General features: G+C 34.8%; 1 protein-coding gene across 3 annotated transcripts in view; it reads right to left on the reverse strand.

The window, feature by feature from the left end:
* LOC129453645 (uncharacterized) overlaps positions 1-5,751 on the reverse strand; it is a 122,997-nt gene extending 117,246 nt beyond the window's left edge. Inside the window, exons 1-4 of one of the 3 annotated variants that reach the window (XM_073865610.1) lie at positions 5,642-5,751; positions 5,365-5,442; positions 4,695-5,042; positions 4,418-4,621 (exon numbers count right to left, since the gene is read on the reverse strand). In XM_073865610.1, the coding sequence (XP_073721711.1) occupies positions 4,418-4,621; positions 4,695-5,042; positions 5,365-5,442; positions 5,642-5,675 (664 nt within the window). In that variant the 5' untranslated portion in view covers positions 5,676-5,751. The remainder of the gene's footprint in view (positions 1-4,417; positions 4,622-4,694; positions 5,043-5,364; positions 5,443-5,641) is intronic. The other 2 variants (XM_073865604.1, XM_073865605.1) reach the window with 2 other exon arrangements.
* Positions 5,752-21,871: the final 16,120 nt, after the last annotated feature.

Raw genomic sequence — 21,871 nt, forward strand, 5'->3', positions numbered from 1 at the left:
AAAACATAAAGAGCTATACAGTCAGTGTCTAAACTGCAGTGAAAGCACCATGCATGTAAATAATGTCCCCAAAGTTTATATAATAATAGCCTGACAGTGAAGATGAAAGTAGATCACAGTATCATCTACATAAAGATGCACTATAGCAAAGTTTTTACAGGATTTATGTATTGTGATGTTACAGTTGATCTGACACTGACACAAGACTGTTGAATGATAAACTCAATACTTCAATGAATAATTCATCTATTTGAATATTAGATTATTTACACTAAACAGTCGGCTTCTTCATTGTTTCTGTCAGTTGTTTTAGTGGTTTTGTCCATTGAATCTGAAGAAAGACAAACACCAGAAAATTCAAAACATAACTTTACTCTTTATCTTAATTACAAAGACTCATGATGTTAAAATCAATACATTAAATCTATCAGCTATCAACTTATAGAATAAATCTCTTATATAATTTCATCAGATGTATGATGAGATGTTGTGTTACCTCTTACAGTACAGGAATACTCTTGTAGCTCCTCACTGTTGATTGAGTCCAGGTACAGCTTGTTTAATAATGTCAATCCATCTGTTACCTGTTGTCCATTCTTATACCAGATGTAAGTATGTTTGTTATCCAGAGTGCATCCGGTTGAACAGCTTAATATCACTTTTTCTCCATCTATCACAGGGTCTGGACTGCTTATCACTCGTGTATCTGAGATTTCATATAACAGAACGTTTGATTCAGCTCAATTCAGTGTGGTGAGCAATGGTAAAGTCATACAGTCATACAGATCATACCTGTCAACATTTGGATTCCAAAATCCATGAAACCTCTGAATGGGGGGAGGGGGGTCTGGGGGTTTAGCAAAGAGTGATAGTCTGCATTTGTTTTTATAGCGCTGAAATTATAACATGCAAAACCCTTCTCTACTTTCAGCAACCTCCCAATATGTTTCACTTTAGTAAACTATTGTAAGACGGACAATTTAATATAGCCTAACTTGTATCAACATTCGTAGCTAAAAGCGATATCTCTACCTATTAATATTGTGCCTCGAGTCTATCAAAATAATGTTATAAGGATTGTGATCTAATGATCTAACACAACCAGAAACAACTGTTCAGTCTTACTTGTGAAAGATAATTCCCAGAGACTCGTTTTGAGTTGTGTGGGCTGTTTGTACACCTCCAAATTGAACACAACGAATGGATTTTACCTCCAGTTGCTATGTGATTAATGGAGAAGTTGCCACCACTATATGGCGGCACTGTTGACCCACGATCCAGCAGCCAACGCGTGGTCTAGTTATTTCTTTAATGTCTATCACTCTCCACAGTGCAATTGTCTCGTTGTGATTTATTATGCTCTGTTAAATCGTTTTTCCCACCGTGTCCGATACAAAAATCAGTGCGACATACTTTGTAAAAAGCATGGGAATTACCGATGTTGATTCGCAGTAAGTAATATATTATTCTCTTCTGTCCAGCTGTTATTAAATTTGCAGCACTATATATTTTTTTAAACTTTGATGCTAAAAGTGATGCTTGATTCAACTTGCTCCTGTTTACCTGTGCAGAAATCAACAACGCAAACGAATTGTAGGTTGCCATGTTAAGATCAAAAATAGGTTCAAATTTGTATGATGTGTCTATTGTGTGAGTATGATGCGTTTCATACAAGATCTGGCAGCTGGACAACCTTATGTATTTGATTATTCATATAAAGATTTAGGGCTGTTTAATTTACGGGAGTTTTCTGGGAGAAATAACAAAACGGGAGGGGTGCGGGAGATGTGTAAAATACGGGAGACTCCCGGGAAAAACAGGAGGGTTGACAGGTATGATACAAATAAAATATATAATGTTAACACAGAGCCTAAATTGCTTTAAATAAAAACATCTGTCAAATGCACGATTGCAACATAAATATTTATCTCAATTCTGAAGTGTGATGAGTGTCCTCAACATCAACATAAAGTCTTGAGTGATTTTGCAAGTTTGCCACAAACCACCCACTTAAACAGGACGAGACTGTGTGACAACTCATGAAACCAGTTTATACCAGCTTCAGGTTTATTAATGGATTAGACTGCTAAGTGCTGGTTTGCTGCTTGACCAACATTTTCACACTCACCAGCTAAATTTGGTCAACCATGCTTGCAAGCTGGTAAACTGCATAGTTCAACTGGTAATGAAGCCATTCAGATACAGCAGCATCATATATGCAGTAACCAAAACACATCATATTATTTTATCATCACATCATTATCTACAAGATGAATTTTAGATGTATATCTTAAATGATTGACAGTATTGAATATTTTAATATTTGAAACATAATCTACTCGTTGTTTCATAAAACATAAATGAAACAAAAATACAGACTCTAAAACAGTAGAATAAATATATTCATCAAATCTGATCAGTGAAAGCAGCTTTACAAAGAGTTAATTAGCAGTTACCTGTTACAGTAAGATCAACTCCATGTGAACCAAAAACTTCATCTGATGTGTTAGTGATGATGCTGAATCGATATATTCCAGTGTCATTTGTGCTGACGTCTTTGACTCTCAGTGTGTTTCCCACAAACTCCACACGACCAGAAAACTGATGATCCTCACGCAGATCACTGAGTTCCCCATGATGATAGTAATGCCAGTATGTTTTATTTACTGTATATCCAGTGGGATGTGAGTATGAAGAGTTAATATCTACTGTTGATCCCACTAAAGCACAAACTCTTCTAGAGGTGTAAGTCACACCCCAACAGCTACTGTTAGAAAAACCTGAAAGAGTCACAAAATACTGCTGTAACATTCACAATCAATTACAAACACACTCATACTGTATATGAATCAACAAGAAAACTGCAAAGTTTGTTTTTCCATTTTAATTAAAGGAGCGGTGAATCAAAAACTCAATTTTAACTTGATAATTTGTTATATAAGAGGTCATCATACTTAAATGAACATCCTGCAAGTTTCAGAACTGAAAACGTCCGTGCTACTGAAATATAACCGTCTTTGGCACCAAGCCAGCTAAAAACTCCAGTCTAAAATTCGGAAATCTATGACGTCAAAGTAGAATTGAAACACCTCCCCATAACCAAAAGGACAAGTCTACTTTTGTAGCCCCGCCCACAGCTTCGCGTGACACGTGTGTCTCAGTAAGTAAACATGTCTTTAAAGATTGACAAATTTAACCAAAATGACTTTTTAAATACATTTTTTCTGAGAGACTTTTATTTTGACGCGGTGATCTGTTATGAAACCATGGAAACGCTTTTTCGGTTTTGAAAGAACCGCGTGGGAACAACCATGGGAACAACACAGAAGCTAAATACTTCAATTCGGAGGCTTGGAACCTAACATTAGCAATATGCTTGGATAAAGTTTGCTTTTGAAGAAGTTCCAGCTCATGTGGGGAGCGTTTGTTAACGTTGTGGACATGGATTCATTTGTAAAGAAGTCGATGCTGGATTTGCAGAGAGACTCAGTCAGAAGCACCACTTATATTGGATCTGACAACAATGACACAGCAGTATAATTCACAGTAAGACATTTTACTTTATTTAAGTTACTGCGTTTCACTATTGCTTTGTTAAAAGAGATTGCTTGATGTGTCCTGTTGTAACATCCGTGTCTAAATACGTTTGTTGACTGTTTTAATTTACTAAAAACATTAAACGATTAATAAAGGTACAACACTTAACAATACGACTGTAATTTAAAGGTAGAAATATACAAAGTTAGTTATAAGGAAGGATTTATCAACCGCAGTTTAGATTCTGATGCCCGTTTACTGTGTTGTATACGGTAACTTAGGCAAGTTGCGTTTGAAAGGTCAAACACTCAACAAAGCTTATTTTTTATCATATAACTGTGGTATTTAACATTACGTGAATGTAAAAGCAACCTCACAAGCACAATAGAAATATACAAAGTTATTGATAAGGATTTATTAGCCGCAGTTTAGATTCGGATGCACGCTTACTGTGTTTTATACGGTAATTTAGTCACGTCGAGTTTTGTTTCTACTTTAATATACGTATTGTCATTTATGTGTATCATGTTTAGCACCCAGAATCTTTTGTGTCTCAAACATATTTGTGTTCGGCTGCTATTTTTATCACATTAATGTTTTAAAAACATTTCCCTACATGTAATGACGGGGAATGAAGCTGTCCAATCATAGCAGTGGGTGTTTACGTTCAGGTCTTCAATGCGGCCCGCCCCTTCAAACGAACCATTTCTCAAGACAGCCACTAATCCATGTTACAAAATAGCGTATTACTTATTGCTTTTGATGTTTTTGAATGTAAAAACAACGCGAAATGCATAAGTAGACATCAATCAACGTCATAAAGCAATAAAATCGACCAATTCACGGCCCCTTTAAAATATTGTGTAAATGTCAAACTCACAAATAGATGAAGAGGGATCTGAATCAGACTCAGAGCAGTAATAACTGTCAGTGTTTTCACTGGATGACACAAATATGCTTTGGCCAATTGTTAAATATCGTCCATTCTTGAACCAGAAGTAATAAGATGTTAAATTGCAGGAGGAATCACAGCTCAGTTTTATTCGCTGTCCTGTAGATTCAGGATTCATCTTCACCTGTAAAACTAAATAATCAAAATCTTACATTAGATGAGAAATGAAAAGAGTTTAACTGGACTGATGAGAATGTAAATGTACCTGTTACTGTTAGATTGACTGTGACTGAGCTGAGATGTTTAACTCCATCCTTCATAATGATCATGAGCTGATATTCTCCACTGTCTCTCTCTCTCAGATCATATAGTGAGAGTCGTAAGTAATCTTTAGTGATCTCTTGATTCACTCGTCCTGAATAATCTGAATCTAAAGTCAAATCTTCAGGTTCATCTTTGTTTCTCCAGTTTGTTCTCTGTTTCTGACTGAACCAGAACCCAGTTTTGATGTTGATGTTTGAGTAAAAGCACCTCACTGCCACCCGTGACCCCCTCACAGCACAAATATTCTGTTTATTACAGGTTACATTAAAGTTATCCAATGTTAGGAACCCTGAAGAAGAAACAGTAACATTAATATGTAGTTTACTGTATGTAACTTCATTAAAATTACAGAGCGAGATGAGAGATTCAGACAGTCCTGTAAGGATATTAACTCAGATTCATCAATTTTGTTCTCAAATACAAATCTCTAAGTTTTAAATATACAAACTCACTTTAAACATTTTAGAGACTGATCCAAACAGAGAATCCAGCCTTTGGAGTACAGCGATGTAAATTAAATGAGACTAAACTAGTTTAAAATCTGACATACTTTTAACAAATACATAATGAATTGAAGTATTTCAGTATAATAACAAAACTGCGTTTCATACCTTGAATGTGTAACAGCAGGATCAGTGATGAGAGTCTGAAGTTCATGATTTCACTTTGTAGAAACTCACATATACCAGCTACAAAACATTAAACAAGAACTTTTCTTATTGCTGATAAAAACACAATGTTAGTTTGACTGTGACACTAAATTCATTTTTCAGATCTGCCTCTTTACAGTAAAATCAGTAACACATCACTGTTTTTAACTAACAATAATTAAAATTAAAATATTTTATTTTCAAGTTGCATATAATAAAACAATAAAAACATGCATACAAACACATTGTTGTGCAGTTCTCTGTCCATGCATCAGTGGTTTTTAGCTGTATGTTTTAGCTCTTATTAAATGATCTGCTGATCTCAGTTCCTGTCATTGTGAAGAAAAATCTCAGTTCCTGCCAGCACCCTTCCGAGAATAGTGTGTCTATTTCTTGTTTTTTAGTAAATGTGAGTTAAACTTTCAGGAAATGATAATTGTTGACTTCAGCCTGTCAAACTAAACATTATAACGCTGTTTAACAACAGATTTTGACTTCATTTCCCTTCATGTTTATCTTAGTAGAGGTTACAGCCAGCTTATGAAGATAGTTATTTTTGAATTTATGTTTTCTTTAAATTACAGAGAAAATATTATTTATGAATCTCTTACAATAACTTTGTTAAATGTAAGGGACGTGCACAGGTTGGGGTGTTTTCAGGTCTTGAGCCACTGCTCATCATCTCTCACGGGCTCCCTTTAGGGCACAAAAAACTCAGTATGTATGAGTGGATTTGATTCCCAATTCACTGAAATCATTCTGTTATCAATCCACTAGATATCCAATTCGGGTTTAAATTTCCTGCTCACTCTTCACACTCTCTCAGTTATTATTTGTGTATCATTGTATCATTGTACCTATTGTGTATCACTTTGACAACACAAATATAATGTGTAATGGGTAAATGTTGGCCAGTATTGTAGAGGGTCATTGGTTGGGTTAGCAGTGCTTGTGTTGCTGGTGATGGTGTTTCTGTTATTGATGGAGACTCAGAAGTGAGTCTCAACAGCTTCATTACCTTTAGATGGGCTGAAGAAACCTAACATTTTAAACACGATGAGATGGCAAAGTTAGGATACTCATCAGTTGTAAAGCTTTTTTGCCTTTGGTCAGCAAGTCCAGGAGTTTGGTTTATCGCCTTTAAAACCATCAAGCACACGTGCTGGAGTGTTTTTTACATTAAAGGGGCGGTGAATTTGTCAATTTTATTGTTTTATACTGTTGTCTGATGTCTACTTATGATGTTCGCATGTTTTTTTACATTCAAAAACACCAAAACCAATAAGTAATAGGCTATTGCTTGAAGGGGCGGGCCGCATTGAAGACCTGGACATAAACACCCACTGCTATGATTGGACAGCTTCATTACCCGTCATTACATTTGGGGAAATGTTTTAAAAACATTAATGTGTAAAAATAGCAGCCGAACACATATATGTTTGAGCCACAAAAGATTCCAGGTGCTAAATATGATACACATAAATGACAATACGTATAGTAAAGTATAAACCAAATTTTAAACTCGACGTGATTAAAGTACCGTAAACAACACAGTAAGCGCGCATCAGAATCTAAACTGCGGCTGATAAATCCTTATCAATAACTTTGTATATTTATATTGTGCTTGTGAGGTTGCTCTTAGATACACGTAACATTACATACCACAGTTATATGATAAAAAAAGCTTTGTTGACTGTTGGACCTGTCAAACGCAACTTGCCTAAAATTACCGTATACAACACAGTAAGCGGGCATCAGAATTTAAATTGCGGCTGGTAAGTCCTTCCTCATCACTAACTTTGTATATTTCTATCGTTATATTACAGTCGTATTGTTAATTGTTGTACCTTTATTAATCGTTTAATGTTTTTAGTAAATTAAAACGGTCAAACATACGTGTTTAGACACGGATGTTACAACAGGACATATCAAGCGATCTCTTCTAACAAAGCAGTAGTGAAACACAGTAACTTAAATAAAGTAAAATATTTTACTCACTGTGTATACTGCTGTGTCATTTTTGTTAGATCCACTATTAGTGATGCTATTAATTACAGTCTCTCTGAAAATCCAGCATCGACTTGCTTCTTTACAAATTAATCCGCAGTACACAAAGTAATCAAACTCTCCCCACGCGAGCTGGAACTTCTTAAAAACAAACTTTATCCACGCATTCCTAATGTTATGTTGTGAGCCTCCGTTATCCAGCGTCTGTGTTGTTCCCACGCAGTTCTTCCACAACCCAAGACTCCGTTTCCATGGTTACTCTATCATAATAGATCACCGCGTCAAAATAAAAGTCTCTCAAAAAAAATGTATTTAAAAGTCAATTTGGTTACATTTGGCAATCTTTAAAGACATGTTTACTGATTGTTGAGAAACACGTGTGTAACACGAGCTGTGGGCGGGGCTACAAAAGTGGTCATATTATTTGGATTTGGGGAGGTGCTTCAATTCTACTTTGATGTCATATTTCTCCGAATTCCACACTCGGCTGTAATACTGGCTTAGTGCAAACTGTTATATTTCAGTAGCATGGACGTTTTCAGTTCTGAAACTTACAGGATGTTCATTTAAAGCAACACTATGTAGTTTTCATGTAAAAATGACTTACAGCTCCTCCATGTGGTTGAAAAGCGCAACAATGCCTGGTATCAGACACTCTTCTGCAGGCAGGGGGAGGGGTGGAGCTGTGTTTCCTACCCTCCACCGCCACTTTCAGAATGTGCTTGTAGCAGCTAGGAGGCTGCTCAGGTTGCAGCAACAGTACAATTTGTCCAGTTAAAAGTTGTTCTATCACTGAAATAATTTTAGAGACATTATTTAAAGGTAAAAAAACTACATAGTGTTGCTTTAACTATGATGACCTCTTTTATAACAAATTATCAAGTTAAAATTTAGTATTTGATTCACCGCTCCTTTAAGCTATTGCAGTGTTTGTACAAACTAGCTGAGAATAATATGTCTGTGTTCACCTGTGATTCATTTATATGTTTCCTTTAGTGGTTAACGTTGTGGCTGTGAGATTGTTTGACATAAATAAATACACAATGTGTTTAGAATGACTATTTGAGAAGCTGTATCTAGTAAAACTGCTGCAGTAGTAGCAGCAGCAGCATGTAGGCTGTCAATCACAGAAGTGGGCGGGACACAGAGGCAGACTGACTGCTCTTAAAGGGGAAACACACAAATTTTGTACTTGGCATTATAGCTTCTTAACAGTTGTTACCTTGCAAATTATTATATGGTACATTTATTTTGCTACTTAATTTAAAAACATCCCCACTAGAAAAGTGAAGGATTTCATACCCACTTTAAAAAAAGAGTGAGGATGTGTAACATCGTTTTTTGACATTTTATTAATACATTTAAATGTGAAGCAATTCGAGAAATCACACACAGAAGTTTGCTTTCAATCACTTTCGTACTTTGACATCACCAAGCGGTCTGCATAGCACCAAATGAACCTGCAAACAAACATTGATGTTTATTATCCTGCACTTGTCTAAATGTTAATCTCATTCTCCTGCAGATCTATCATGATGTAGATTATAGCTGGATTGGCTTTCATTTAAATTTCTGTATATGATGTTTGATGTCACAGAAAATTCCCATAATGCAATGTGAATTACAGGTATTATTACAGTTATTTACTGTATAAATAGTTTGCAGTATTATAGTAAGTGATATACAGTAAATAGCTGTAAAATTTACAGAAATGTCTAACAGTGTAATTAAGTGAATTAATATTGACATAATTTACAATTAAATTTCAAGTGAGTTTCCTTCTTTCACAATTTCTGTCAATCTAAACTCTAAGAGTCTCTCTCTGTTTCTGAGGACTCATTGTTTTGTGTATGTTGTAGTACATTAGACTCTGTTGTGTGTCGCCCTCTCCTGGAATAAACTTGAAGTCTTTATGTGGTAGATTTACAGCAGTGCATCATGTCTTCATGTTTCCCAGTAATAATATAATCCATACACTGTCAGAAACAAATGTTATAAATGATCTCTAGATGTCACTGGGGCGGTACCCTTTTAAAAAGTAAACCTGTGCACATAAAGAGTTCATATTAATACCACGAGGTTCATACTGACACCACATATCTGTACCTAAATGGGGTCTTTATAAAGAGTACTGGCCCAGTGACAGTTTTGGGAACATTATTTTAATAAACTGTGAAAGTTCAACAATGTAGACAGAATTTTTAAGTTGATGTGACCCCTTTAAATTAAACATGACTTTCTTTTGTGTTATTTAGTGAATTCACTTTGGAAATCATTTTGATCTGTACATCACAGAGAGACTCTTGTATATTTGGTGCAGTGTTGTTTTTGTCCACTAGAGGCAGTTGACTCGGCTGTATTGGGTGAACTGATTACATCTAACCTAAATGATGAAGTCAACTAAACACAGACATGCACACGGTTACTGTGATGTTTCAAGAAAATTACTTCATCTTAATATTTTCTTTATTGTAATGTGTGAATCCTCTGCGCATTGATGTTGATTTTACCTGAAATAGGTGAGCAAATTAACCTAAGTAATTAGGTTAGTCATCTTTATTTAACTGAGTCTCCCAACTCTTTTTGAGTGAGACCTTGCAGAGAAGACACATTATTACACAAAGATGAAATTAAAAACAATACAAATAGAGAATTCACTATTTTAGACTTTTAATACTATGTAAATACTGAAATGTTATGTAAATGTATTTATACAAAATCCAGCCCAAAAATTGCAATAACACACTCTTATAACAGATAAAATTCTTTATAAGCTTTTTATATTTTATATATATATTAAACTTTTAATATGTGCTTTAAACTTTCCAATGGTAATAAAATTATCAAGCTGTTGTTATATTCTGAGGATTAATTCATGACCAGAATGCAGAATAAGCAAAATATTTTCTACTTAGTTTTGAATGAAACCCAAGTACACTGAAGAGTCTGTTTGTAAGTGAAAGAAGACAAAAAAGTAAATACATGAATACGGCTTAAAGAAATAAATCAATGCTGCAGTCTCCTCAAGCTTAATGAAACCAAAAGACTGTATTATAAAATATACAACAATGACAATGAATTATAAAATATAAAAAGCTATGATACACAGTCAGTGTCTAAACTGTGAAATGAAGTGAAAGCAACAAGCATGTAAATAATGTCCCCATAGTCCAAAACATTTTAAAATAAACTGAACAAATGCTTTCCTAACTACAAGATTAAAGCACAGCCCTGTAATAAATTCCTAACCTAACTAAAAACAGCATTGAGTTCAATAACAGCCTGACTTATAGTGAAGATGAAAGTAGATCACAGTATCATCTACATAAAGATGCACTATAGCAAAGTTTTTACAGGATTTATGCATTGTGATGTTACAGTTGATCTGACACTGACACAAGACTGTTGAATGATAAACTCAATACTTCAATGAATAATTCATCTATTTGAACATTAGATTATTTACACTGAGCTGTCATTAATATGTTACTGTATATGACATCACTGCATCACTGATGTCACTGCTGAGAGACTGTTGCTAGGTGATGATGTCATAAAGAGAATTGTGACATCACTCCAGTAGTTCTGATGGACAGACAGCTGATCTACTCACAGACCTGCAACATCTAACAATGACAAACACACAGAAAGAGGTAATGTTATAAAATCTGACCATTAGTTTATTTAACATACAGATATACAGATTTTCTCACCTCTATTTGTTTGTCATCAGTTTTGTTTTTAGATGAGTTCAATTTATTCATTCTGATGAAAAACCTGTAGGGTCAAAATTCACTCTTACAACTGAATTCATATCAGAATATTCACTGTATGTTATGCAGTTTTGAGTTTTACTTGATATTTTTACTTACCAGATCCATACAGCTCCTATAATGAGAAACTGAGGCAGAAACACCAACAGAGGGACAAACACTGAGCTGTACACTACTGCTTCAGTGGCTTTGTCCATTTCTTCGTTGTTTCTGTCAGTTGTTTCATTGTTTCTGTCCATTGAATCTGAAGAAAGACAAACCTCAGAAACTTCAGAACATATCTTTACTCTTCATCTTCATTACAAAGACTCATGATGTTAAAATCAATACAGTAAATCTATCAGATAGATCACCTGAATGCAGGTATGAGAGGCTGTACTACATTATAAATATCATCACAACTGAAGAGAGCAATGACCTTTAACCCGTGACTTACAGACTGTCACAGAGACAAATGAATAAAATCTTTTAATAAAACAAATTTTTAAAAAATTGAAAATAATAATGACACAAATGTTTCTTTCATTGTGAGATATACTGAAGTGTTTAACATATAAACTATAACTGCTACAATATTAATGATCAGCTATGAGTGCTGCACAGTGAAAGAAGCTCGGTGATGTCATAGCTGAGAATAAACCAATCAGCATCAAGGACTGAAACTCTCTCTTATATAATTTCATCAGATGTATGATGAGATGTTGTGTTACCTCTTACAGTACAGGAATACTCTTGTAGCTCCTCACTGTTGATTGAGTCCAGGTACAGCTTGTTTAATAATCTCAATCCATCTGTTACCTGTTGTCCATTCTTATACCAGATGTAAATATGTTTGTTATCCAGAGTGCATTCAGTTGAACAGCTTAATATCACTTTTTCTCCATCTATCACAGGGTCTGGACTGCTTCTCACTCGTGTATCTGAAATTTCATATAACAGAGTTCACATCAACTACTTTTTAAAGTTAGGTCTGAAATGTTTGATTCAACTCAATTCAGTATGATGTGAACAATGGCAAGATAATGCAGTCAAACACACACATACAGATAAAATATATAATGTGAACACAGCTTAAATTGCTTTAAATAAAAGCATCTGTCAAATGCACGAGTGCAACATAAACATACAGTCAACATTTTAATTGGATCAAAACCTTTTTAAAAGTTATTTTTGTGTTTTGAACATTACAATAGTTTTTGTCTCAGAACAACTTTTTGATAAACATTAAATGTTGATTAATTAAAATTTCAGATGATTGGCTCATATTATTGATAGCATTAGCATTTTAATATTTAAAATGTAATCTACTCATTGTTTAACTTAAGTGGCGCTGTCTCGCTCACGGGACACCTAAGTTTACGTCAATATTTTCCATATAAATTTGATGTATATCACAACAAACTATATATTGTTGGAAAGCTCTAAGCCTCAAGAATACATATATCAACAGTGTTTTATAAAATAAATTATGTAGGAAGAGTAATTTATTCAATTTTAAAGAGAGTGCGCCTCAAAACATTTATATCCTGATAAATGTCACTGTCCCGTCAGCGGGACGTCAACATTTACTTCAGTGTTTTGCATGTGAATTCTTATCCAATCATGACAAACTATATATCATTTGAAAGCTCTAAGAGTGTTGATTTCATTTATTATCACTATGGTGGTAAAGGAATGACATAGTGAGAGCTATTTTCTAAAATGCCACAAGTATACAGGTGGGCCCACGTTGTTGTTGTAACACTAATACCCTGTTCCAAACCTAAACAATCATGACAAACTATATACCACTGGAAAGCTCTAAGAGTGTAGTTTTCATATTGCATCACCATTTTTGGAAAATAATGATGTAGTGAGAGTCAGTTTCTAAAATGTCACACTGCCACAGTTGGACTCAATTTGTTTTTGCATAGCACTAATACCCTGTTCTAAACCTAAACAATCTTGACAAACTATATATTGTTGGAAAGCTCTAGGTGTGTAGTTTTCATATTTTATTGCCATTTTGGGAGAATTATGACGTAACGAGAGTAAGTTTCTAAAATGTCACGGGGCCACAGGTAGGCCTAATTTGTTTTTACGTATTTATAAGACTAAAACCCTATTATAAACCTAAAAAATCATGACAAACTATATATCACTGGAAAGCTCTCAGAATGTAGTTTTCATATTTCAAGGTCTTCTGTTGATAGAAATAATGTAATGACAGTTTCTAGTTACATGACCCCACCCTCCATAGGAATGCATATTAATTTCATATATTCATAATTCTAATATCATATTATAAATCTTCAAAAATGTTGACAAACTATATATTGTTGGAAAGCTCTAAGAATGTAGTTGTCATATTTCAAAACATTTTTGCAGTAATAATAATGCAGTGATAGTAATTGAATAATTTGTGACAAGTGCATGCTGCAAACCGTTGACACCTAATGGCCGTTGTTGGCAAAACCCCTAAAAGTGTTTTTAAAACATTTAAATCATTTTTTGTGATTTTAACTTGAAATTTGGATCAGAACTACTTGAGACTTATGGCTTCATGTTTGCATTATTACTTTTGTGAAACATTTACATTTTTATCATTTTATTTATAAAAATAATATGTTATGGAATTATTTTTATTTATTAAAACAAATGTAAACTGCTTTTACAATTTAATTATTTAATATGTTCACGTCCTTTCACCTCTGTGAAAACCCTTTAAAACAAGACCAAGATTAGGCTTCTAGACCAAAAAATGCCAGAGTTATATTAATTTGAAGATGTATATCACAATTTCACCCCCCCCCCACTCTAAAGGTATTTGGGCCACCTAAGGGGTTAACAAAAGATTAAAAAATATATAAGGACCCTAAATCTGTAGCATAAATATATTCATCAAATCTAATCAGTGAAAGCAGCTTTACAGAGAGTTTATTATGAGCAGTTACCTGTAACAGTAAGAGTGACTCCAGGAGAACCAGAAACTTTATCTGATGTGTTAGTGATGATCCTGAACTGATAATATCCAGTGTCATTCACGTTGACATCTTTGACTCTCAGTGTGTTTCCCACAAACTCCACACGACCAGAAAACTGATGCTCCTCACGCAGATCTCTGAATGCCCCACGATGATAGTAATCCCAGTATGTTTTGTCTACTGTATATCCAGTGGGATGTGAGTATGAAGAGTGAATATTTACTGTTGATCCCACTAAAGCACAAACTCTTCTAGAGGTGTAAGTCACACCCCAACAGCTACTGTTAGAAAGACCTGAAAGAGTCACAAAATACTGCTGTAACATTCACAATCAATTACAAACACACTCATACTGTATATGAATCAACAAGAAAACTGCAAAGTTTGTGCTTCCATTTTATTTAAAACATTTTATAAATGTCAGACTCACACACAGATGAAGAGGGCAATGAAAGAAACTCAAAGCAGTAATAACTGTCAGTGTTTTCACTGGATGACACAAATATGCTTTGGCCGTATGTAAAATATTCTCCATTCTTGTACCAGTAGTAATTATTTTCAGATGTTAAAGGGCAGGAGGAATCACAGCTCAGTTTTACTCGCTGTCCTGTAGATTCAGGATTCATCTTCACCTGTAAAACTAAATAATCAAAACCTTACATTAGATGAGAAATGAAAAGAGTTTAACGGGACTGATGAGAATGTAAATGTACCTGAAACTGTTAGATTGACTGTGACTGAGCTGAGATGTTTAACTCCATCCTTCATAATGAACATGAGCTGATATTCTCCACTGTCTCTCTCTCTCAGATCATTTATTGAGAGTCGTGAGTAATCTTTAGTGATCTCTTGACTCATTCGTCCTGAGTAATCTGAATCTAAAGTCAAATCTTCAGGTTCATCTTTGTTTCTCCAGTTTGCTCTCTGTTTCTGACTGAACCAGAACACAGTTGTGATGTTGATGTTTGAATAAAAGCACTTCACTGTTTCTCGGTTTCCCCTCAGAGCACAAATATTCAGTTCATTACAGGTTACATTAAAGTTATTCAATGTTAGGAACCCTGAAAATAAATATGAAATATTATTGACATTCAGTATAATTTAAATGTAAGCATATTTTTGAGATCCAAATGTAAAATCCTGCACTAGAGAACAATGATATAAATTAATTTGAATAAATCTAAGTTTTTCTTTTAAATCAGACCTACTTGATCTCAAGTTAGCTGATGTATTTAATAATGTTAAAAAATACAACTTTATTGTAAAATGTTACCAATTATCTAAACTTATCGGTGCCAATGTTTTGTCAAAAGATGCACACCAGTATTTTTTGTGTAAGGTGTTTGTAAAAGTTACTTAAATGTCTTAATATAACTAACCTAGTCCTGGATTAATCTAAACCCTGTACTGACCCAACAAAGTCATTACATTACTCTCCAAATATATAAATCACAACCAGGATAGAAGAGAAACTGCATCTCAATGGGACCTTTCTGCGTAAATAAATATAAAATCAAGTAGATGCGAACAACAAGCAAGTAGAAAGTTAAATTGTTAGCCAGAATAAAAAATGTGATGAATGTGAGAAGCCTTTAAAACATTAATAACATTGTTGTAAGCTTTAACAAAAGCATCAACAAGCTACTGTTGTTGTTTTTACACATTTGTTGCATACATGTTCTCCTTTCTGCAACTCTTGAGTGCATACCTGCCAACTTTTCAAAAAACCTTGGAGTGAGATTTCGTCAGGGGTGATCAAAATTATGCTGCGCATGCAGTCACACAAGTTGGTTGATAGGAGCGGCCTACAGGAGACAATATTGGTTGCATTCTGTGAGGCAGACATAGCTGAAGGTCCACCCCAAGGAAATTTTGGATTAAGTAGATGTGATTTCCTGCATTCTAGTGGTTTTAGGTGGTCTGCTAAAGATGTGCAATACCTGAACTTATTCTGATTCATGTTTGGCATCATGACTTGTTGGGCCTTCTAGACTTGAGCTGAACATTCAAACAGAAAACTATTGTTGTGCCTAAATGACCACAATAAAGTCTTATTTATAGACCAGTGTTTAAGATTTGACCTAGGTAGGTTACTGTAATTGATATTTTTTATTAGAATGGTAAAAGTCAGCTGAGTTTACATTCACCACACTAAATGTTCACAGACACACGCACAAACACATAATTTCTTTCAAGATTTAAACTATATGAGTGAGTACTAAACTGGACAACATTTCATTGTTACATACTTATTGTTACATGTTACATGGACAGATTTACTAAATGGGGCAAATTAGCACGAGAGCGCAATAAAAAAAAACGCTGATTGGAGTGCTAATATCTGCAGGTTATTTACTAAAAATTTTATTAAAATTAAGACACAGGCGCAACAGCTGATTTCCATAATGACCAACAATCTACTAAGAGCACAAATTAGTTCAGGATCACAAATAAGCAGAGCTGATGCTCCTGCGGTGATCTAACGCCTGATGCGCTGGAGTGTAACACCACCGACATCTTAGCTGAACATTCAGGGTAAAATCCCAGCTAATGAAGCCATAGTACAAAAGAAGACCAAAAAAATGACGGGTATGAAGTTTTGAAACACCTGATATTGTGTTACTTCTCCTAGTTTCCTCCAGCAAATAAAAATAACATGGCATAGCAAACAATTTTTTTGAATAATATGTTCCTCTGGCATTCCAAATAAACTGTTACGTGTTCCTCTCTTTTGTACCACACCATGGGCGTCGGAAGCAAATAAAAAGTGGGTGGGTCCCCACGTAACCCCCCCCCCCAAAAAATATGATAAAATTTTCATGTTTCCTTTTAATTAGCCTGAACGCAATTAGCCTTGCGTTTATTAAATAAAAGGCAGTAGCCATTGCGGTCGAAATGCTGGTAATAGCCCTTTAAATATTTTGCAAATAATGAAATATGTCATGTTTCATTTATCTTTTTCTGTGACATTTTTTCTCTACTCTGCTGACAGTAGGCTACAATGTTTATTTTTTTTATTTTGAGGAAATAAAAAGGTAAGAAAAACGAATGAAGGTAAACTGATACAACTTTTGTATACCTTTTTTATTTGTTATACCCAATTTTTCTCTCTTAGAGAAATAAATGTGAGATTCTGGAAATGAGATCACTTTATTTAATGGTATCCTTCGGGGAACAATGCTGTCATAAGAGTTTGAGCATGTGTACTTCTAAAACACAATCGATTAAACAAGAGGCGATTCTAGGGTTAGAGCTTTAGGGGTGCTGAGCACCCAATGAGCTCCGCAGCCACCACCCACTCTTTTTTCACACAAAAAACAATAATATGTCTGTTGTGAAAACGGGTCAGGGGTGAAAAACATGAGAAGGATATAACCCCTCTAGGAGGGTCTGGGGGCATGCTCCCCCGTAAGAAATGTTTTAAAATTACATATTTTAAAGCATCAATCTGATGAGTTTTGAGATGCATTTTTTGCCAACCTTTTTCTTTCTGATTAATGCGGAGCTAGCACTTTTTTTGCCATTAATGCCATATTGAAGTCTCATGACAAAAGGTGGGCTACAGCAGCAGTGTGGGTATGGTTTTAAGTGAATATACAGTGTATCGTTTCAAGCCTTTGTCAAAATGACAGATCTCCTAATTTATAACTTTTATGCCTACAGCATATGGTAGGTTTATTAATAGTTTGATCATTTACAGCTTTTCTTTTAACTGCCCATTAATTGAACCATTACCTTTATTATATGTCTAAAACAAAACACTTGTGACTCCTGCACTAAGGGTTAAAAACGTTATCCCCTTCATATTAATCTAAGTGTGACAAACTAAAAAATATATTTACTGTCTAGTTTGAAAGTCAGACACAACTGAAAAATAACAGATATAAATCTAGGAATGAATAAAAATTCATTTAGAATGTCACAGTTAGTGATTTCACACATAACTTACCGGTTCTGGTGGTATATAGTGATATGTAGTTTGTTTTCACTCTGGTTCAAACGCCATGTTTTCATGACGACTGACCAGAAAAGACGCACGTGACGTCATGTTTACATGACTCCTGGTTGTTAAAATGAGTCTCAAATTAACGATAAACCATATCAGGGCCAGGTCTACTGGGGGGCTGGGAGGGGCATTGCCCCCCCAGATTTTCCTTCTGCCCCCCCCCAAAATGTCCAGCCAACCATAAAATAACAGAATCTCTTTAAACAAAAAATGTCTTCTGTTGGCAAACACTAGTGTTTACGGCTCCCGCCCACTACCATCTGATTAGCTTATACAAGTCTTGAAGGTCTTTTCAGCAGTATTTAACTCACAGGAAAAGTACTACTGTTCTCTATGACGGTAACAAAAAAACGCATCTTTAAAATATATTTCAGAAACAATGCAATTTAGTATTACATAAACGTAATAACACAAAACATATTAAAATGAAACTTTTTTATAGTAAAACATGCCCAAAATACCCCCGTATCCTTTCTTAGACTCACCTCATTATTTATTCATTTAAATACAACATCCAATGGCATTTAATGTGTTTGTTTTAGACGTAGTTCTGTTTATTAAAATTAGAATAGTAGTTTGCTTGTGGCATACTATATAGTAGATATAATTGATATAAGATGGTTATACAGTAAATATACAGCATTGTAACAGCTGAGCATCTTGTGCAGTTTTAAAAATGTTTCAAAAAAGATTTTTTAAAGCGTTGTTTTTTGTTGTGATATTTGAGGTTGCTGCAACAGCATGTATGATAGGGTCAGGAATTAATGAAAATATAGCTTATCAAATATATTAAAAATGCATTATTTTAAATGAAGAAAATGTTTGAAAAGTGGAAATAAAGTGTTTATTTAGAATAAAGGCATATGTTGGGTCGGGTAGGTATAAGAATGGCTTTAATTTATCTTTAAGTGACATAGATCAAATGCCGTGTACACATTAATAAAATATAGCTACAGTATATGTACAGCTTTGCATTCATATCACCTGCTCGCGTGATTTCCTTAACTGTGACTAAATGTGTAAAACTACACTAAGTGTAATCATTATAACATTACAAATCATTATAAATCTAATCGGATCTACTTTTAAAATTTGAACGTGCAAAAGGACATATAAATGGCCCTTTATTATAAGACATAATGCAAAATAATATTGGATTGAAACATCAAACATTAGTTGAGAAATGGCTGCCCACCCAAAAATCCTGACTGCCCCCCCAGTCCAGCAAGCCTGGTACCGGGCCTGAACCATATGATAAACTTTAACAACAGAGACACACAACGTACGCAACTACACACTGGGAAGCACAAAACTGCATGCGTCTTGCGGAAGAACATTGTAACCGGCACTACTTCTCTCCGTTTAAGTCTATGGACGAGTCACCCAGGTACTGTACTACTCCGCAGCTGCGGCGATCCGCCAGACTAAAATAGTCTGAAAATAAACACTGATTATAGATGTACTATGGTGATTCAGGATCAGACAAAAACACGCTTGAAAGTTTGATTAATGATGTACTCGCTCCTTATAAACATAACGTAAACATTTTGTAACATTTGAACAAAAAAAGTTGCATCACAACACTTCATAACGGATTCTCAATCTGCGTGTGTTTCGTGCTGGATGACAGCGAAGCAGGTACAGAGAAGTAGAATAAGCGGATGATACCATTTGCAAAGCGGGAAGGTTTTCATTTTAATCCTTAACATATACATTTTAAACCACAAACTATGGAGTATGTTTTGGACATTATTTAACCTTATCATAGACGAACAAAGATTTTAGAACATTTCTTACTCTAAATTTTAGGAGTTAAGGGGCTAGCCTCGCCCATGGATTAAACAGAGGTATGACTTTATGAATTATCTGCAAATGTACCTCACAAATAATAACAATATGTGAAGACGTTCAACTCTGTGATATAGCAAATGAAAAGTAATTGCAGGCTTCTGTAAAAAAAAAACGTTAAAATTATCCAGCGATCGTGGCACCATAATCAAAATAAACTATAGCAGTAATCATATTTTAACGAGTAGCCTACACTTTTAGCGTATAAGAAACCACATTTAGTGCTGTGTTAATTATCATTAAAAGCAAAACGTGAGTCTCCGCGCACAGCCGCAATTCTTCTGGCATCTCTCCTCATCATCTCCTCCTTTTTTCTTCTGTGTCTTGAACTTGGGGCTCGAGTCCGACCTAAGGTTCGAGCTGCCTTTAGGAACAGCAAGCTAAGTTCGTTTACCGTTAATTACTAAGACTAAATGGGCAGGCAAACTCGTGAAACAATGAAAGTAAAATAATCCGCTATAATATGGTTTTACACGTCTATAGAAAATATACTATAAATAAAGCAGTTATTAATTTTCCTAATGCATGGTTGTTTGACATTAACTTCTGTTTAAAACCATATACATTTGGCAAAGGAGGTTTTTCAGCACTTTGTTTGAACAGCAGCGACCACTCACCCCCGCAAATTATGCGGGGTTGGGGATCCCTGCTCTAGTGGAATGGATTTTGACTAACAGCGCTTTGATAAGTGAACAGACATTAGAGAAAAAGTGGGTGGGTCCAATATCATTGGTCTTAAAAAGTGGGTGGGTCCTGTCCGGTTCCGACGACCACGCACATCTGATGTGTCTATTATCAGCAAAAATTGCAACAATTTCAAGCTCAAAATGACATGCTTTTATTGGCATTAAATATTGGCTCAAATATCAGTAATATCACATGCAAAAAAAATTTAAATCACATTGCGTGAATCGTTTAAATAATATCCTCCCATAAATTTTGCATCTGAAAAGGAAACTGGCAGCTCTGTGAGTGATTCACATTTTTTACAGATAAAGAGGCCACATATTTTATTGTTATTAGGTTTGTGTTGAATTATTTTTAATTCTTTATATGAACTGAGAAAGAACCCAGATGCAGGTGGTCTTCTGATTGGTCAGATTGAATCTCTCATGTTGGGATTAGTCACATGATTAAAGAAAGAAGATAAAACGATAAAAGTGTCTTCTGTCTGTTTCTTTTTCTTGCGCTCATTCTTCTTTGGTCTGGTCTTCATGAGCTCTGCTCTTGGGTTCTGTTCATTTTCTATGCTTTTCTTTTTTACTTAAGCTCTGAGGTTCAGGACATTAGGCCTAGATTTCAGTTCTCAATGGATATGTTTACATACACAAAAATTTGTCAATCCGACTGAATTTGATACGTTTGAAGGTTACGACAATACAGCTTACATGCACCCTAAACATTAGACCAAAAATTCACAGCCCAAATACCAATAACTAATAAACAAAATCCTTTCATCTTTAACCCACATGAAAAAAAACAGTGGAGACAGTTTAAACAGTAGCCGAAAAAAAGCAAAGGACTTGGCAACCCTACCCAGCGCACCGCATCTCTTGTTGAGTTCACACTTTATCTCTGGATAAATGTATAAAGCTGAGTTGGAGAAAGTTGATTTAAGACGTTTTCAGATATAGGCAATAAAAATACAATTTTCAAAAGGCTTTTTTCCTAATGTTATGAAAGTATTCATGAATTCTCCAGAATGTACAGCACGTGACCCCATTACCTTAATAATGCATGGCCATTGCCTTGCTATTGCATGTTTCTGTGACGAGAATTATGTGAGAGTAAATAAGAGATAAAAAAAGAAGAGATAAATATAGTCGTGAACTTGAACACAACATTTAATGTTCTGCACATGTGACCAATTT

This window comes from Misgurnus anguillicaudatus, unplaced genomic scaffold (assembly GCF_027580225.2).
Source record: "Misgurnus anguillicaudatus unplaced genomic scaffold, ASM2758022v2 HiC_scaffold_32, whole genome shotgun sequence".
NCBI classification, from domain to species: domain Eukaryota; kingdom Metazoa; phylum Chordata; class Actinopteri; order Cypriniformes; family Cobitidae; genus Misgurnus; species Misgurnus anguillicaudatus.